This window comes from Microtus ochrogaster, assembly GCF_000317375.1.
Source record: "Microtus ochrogaster isolate Prairie Vole_2 chromosome 14 unlocalized genomic scaffold, MicOch1.0 chr14_random_3, whole genome shotgun sequence".
Lineage (NCBI taxonomy): Eukaryota > Metazoa > Chordata > Mammalia > Rodentia > Cricetidae > Microtus > Microtus ochrogaster.
In genome coordinates this window covers 11,314,015-11,316,813 of record NW_004949098.1, presented here as the reverse complement: position 1 = coordinate 11,316,813, position 2,799 = coordinate 11,314,015, and the positions used below count along the sequence as shown (strand labels likewise).

General features: G+C 53.3%; 1 protein-coding gene across 2 annotated transcripts in view; it reads right to left on the bottom strand.

Annotated features, from left to right (window-relative positions):
- Positions 1-2,799, bottom strand: part of Tcf7l1 (transcription factor 7 like 1) — a 167,413-nt gene that overhangs the window by 5,358 nt on the left and 159,256 nt on the right. For both annotated transcript variants that reach the window (XM_026788013.1, XM_026788014.1), the window contains 5 exons: positions 2,391-2,493; positions 2,139-2,222; positions 1,245-1,388; positions 365-524; positions 164-271 (listed from right to left, as the gene is read on the bottom strand). In XM_026788013.1, the coding sequence (XP_026643814.1) occupies positions 164-271; positions 365-524; positions 1,245-1,388; positions 2,139-2,222; positions 2,391-2,493 (599 nt within the window). The remainder of the gene's footprint in view (positions 1-163; positions 272-364; positions 525-1,244; positions 1,389-2,138; positions 2,223-2,390; positions 2,494-2,799) is intronic.

Genomic DNA, 2,799 nt, shown 5'->3' with positions numbered 1-2,799 from the left:
GTGTGTGTGTGTGTGTGCATCCAGGCCCGTGTGTGTATGAGTTCCCCCACAGCACGAACACTTACATAGTTTGTGTGTGTGTGTGTGTGTGTGTGTGTGTGTGTGTGTGTGCGTGCATCCAGGCCTGTGTGTGTATGAGGTCCCCCACAGCACGAACACTTACATAGTTGTCCCGGGCTGACCAGGTTGGGTAGAGCTGCGCATGAAGCTGCCGTTCTTTCCTGGCAAGCTCGTAGTATTTGGCCTGTTCTTCTCTAGACAGGTTGTGCCACTGAGGGAGAGAGGGTTGAGAAACACAGAGTAATCAGGGAAGGGGCCATTGAGGCCTGACACCAAGACGCGTCACCAGGAGGGCGGGCCTTACCTTTCTTCCCAGGATTTGGTTAATGGCCGCGCTTTCCTTCAGGGTGCACTCAGCCACCACTTTGGCCCTCATCTCCTTCATATACAACATGAAGGCATTCAGAGGCTTCTTCACATGAGGCTTCTTCTCTTCCTCCTTTTTCACGGTAACCGGGGATTTTCTGTGGAGGCATGGAGCTAGAGATTAGGTACCACCTCCATCCAGCTCCCCCTATCGGTGATTCACCGGCAGCTGAACAACGCCTTTGGGAGGAGAGGCTGGTTTGGGTGGACATGTGTGGGCAGAGGACTGGAGAGATGGCTCAGAGGTTAAGAGCACTGACTGTTCTTCCCAAGGTCCTGAGTTCAATTCCCAGCAACCACATGGTGGCTCACAACCATCTGTAATGAGATCTGATGTCCTCTTCTGGTGCATATATACATAATAAATAAAGGATCTGGGTGGGTGGTGGGATGAAGAGAGAGAGGAAGAGGCGAGAAGAGAGAGGAAGAGAAGGAGGCAGGTTCTGGTTCTCTGGGCTCCTCAGCCATGGTGTTAGTGGTGTGGGCCTTCCCGCTGTCTTTCCGACAGAGGATAATGTCTGGGTCTTTGCTCTGGCATCAGCTCTTGTGAATCCTTGGGAGAATTACTTTTTCCTCTCCTGGCCTCATGTTTTATTGAGATGGCAGGGAAGGGAGTGAAGCTGAAAGCTTCCTTAGTTCCTCACAGCCACTAGAACCTGACCACGAGAACAGATGCACCAAGTCTTAAAGGAAGGGATGCAGAAAATCAAACAGTCTCTGGGAGAGAAGATTGCAAGCTGAGACCAGGAGAGAAAACCAAGTGACATGGACTGGCCAGTCGCTCACTTCCCCCTCCATCCAGACGGCCTCTTACTTACGCACTCACTGCAGGGCTCAGACTGGGGGGCGCTGGCTCCTGCTTCACGATGGGGGAAACGATGGCAGGGTGGGGGATTCCTGAGGTGGGCAGACCAGGATGGGCAGGGGCCACCATGTGTGGGGAGAACCGACTTGAGACCAGGCTGCAAAACCAGTGGAGACAAATGAGAACAGAGAGACAAGGGCTGTGTGCCACCCAGATGACCGTGTTCTACAGAATCAGGCTCTCAGCTTTAGGGAATGACTAAGAACGCTATTCCCCTTCCCCTACCACACAAAAGATACCCAAGCCTGGTGCTGAATGCAGGGAGAATGAAAAATGCAAGAGGCGTGACAGACAGAAGGCATGAGATACAGGGAAAGGCAGGACTGTGGGCCATAGGTTATCTATCAGTGACAGTCCCACTGTTAGGTAGAGCCACCCCTGCGACAATTTTCCATACATTGTGTCCTTATCTGACATCATCACAGAAGATACACATTTTCACCTAGTCTCTGGCTTCAGTGTGACGTGTTCAAAATGACTCTGTTCCCCAGAGCCTGGTAGGGTGGGATGTGGAGGCAGGGTAACAGGCTAGGGCTCTGAGGTTTTAGCTGTGTGTGTGTGTGTGTGTGTGTGTGTGTGTGTGTGTGTGTGTGAGAGAGAGAGAGAGAGAGAGAGAGAGAGAGAGAGAGAGAGAGAGAGTGTCCTGAGGTCCCATTCCATGGGGCTGTGGCATAAAGAGCATTTGGCAAGAGGTAGCCCCCTCATCAAAGAGAAGTGAGGATCAGGGAACCCCATACCTGCTCACTAACCTACAGGGGACAGGCCGGTTCATGGACAGAAACGGCACAGTCACTAATAGACAAATATCCCAACACGTCATGTTGTCGGCCCCAGCCCCAGGACTAACCTGGACATTGAGGCGTTCATGGCGAGGGCAGGGTAAGGATGCCGGAAACCACCAGGAGGGAGTGAGTACATGGGCTGTCCTTGCCTGTGAGGGAGAGGAAGGAGCAAGATGGCTTGGTCAGACATGAGGGTTTTAGGGCCAAGACTGAGGGAGTCAGAGAAGCTGGGGGAGGAATGTCTAAGCCCTGGGGTCCAGAAGGCAGAGCTCAGTGGTGGAAGGAAGGAAGGTAAGAAAGGCTGTGGGTTTCCTTACTGTGGGACCAGCCAGCCGAGGGGATGGGGGATTTGTCCGACAGCTCCTGGAGACAGCGGGTAATACGGCGACAGCTCAGATGGATGAGGGGGCCGGGGAATTCCTGCTTCCAGAGAGACATGTGTTAGATAGTCGCCTCTCCCTACCTTCATAACTCATAACATCCAACAGGAGGCTCCTTCCCCAGCACACCCAGGCTGTCCACACCCCGGGAAGCCCTTGTCTCTCAGAATCGCTGCCCTTTCCACCTTCGCAGCTCTGGGCTGCCACTCAAGGGCATCCAAGGGAGGGAGGACCCATATACTGTCTCTCTACTACCCAGGAGCTATCTCTGTGGTTCTACTGTCTCTCTAGCTACCCAGGAGCTATCTCTGTGGTTCTACTGTCTCTCTAGCTACCCAGGAGCTAT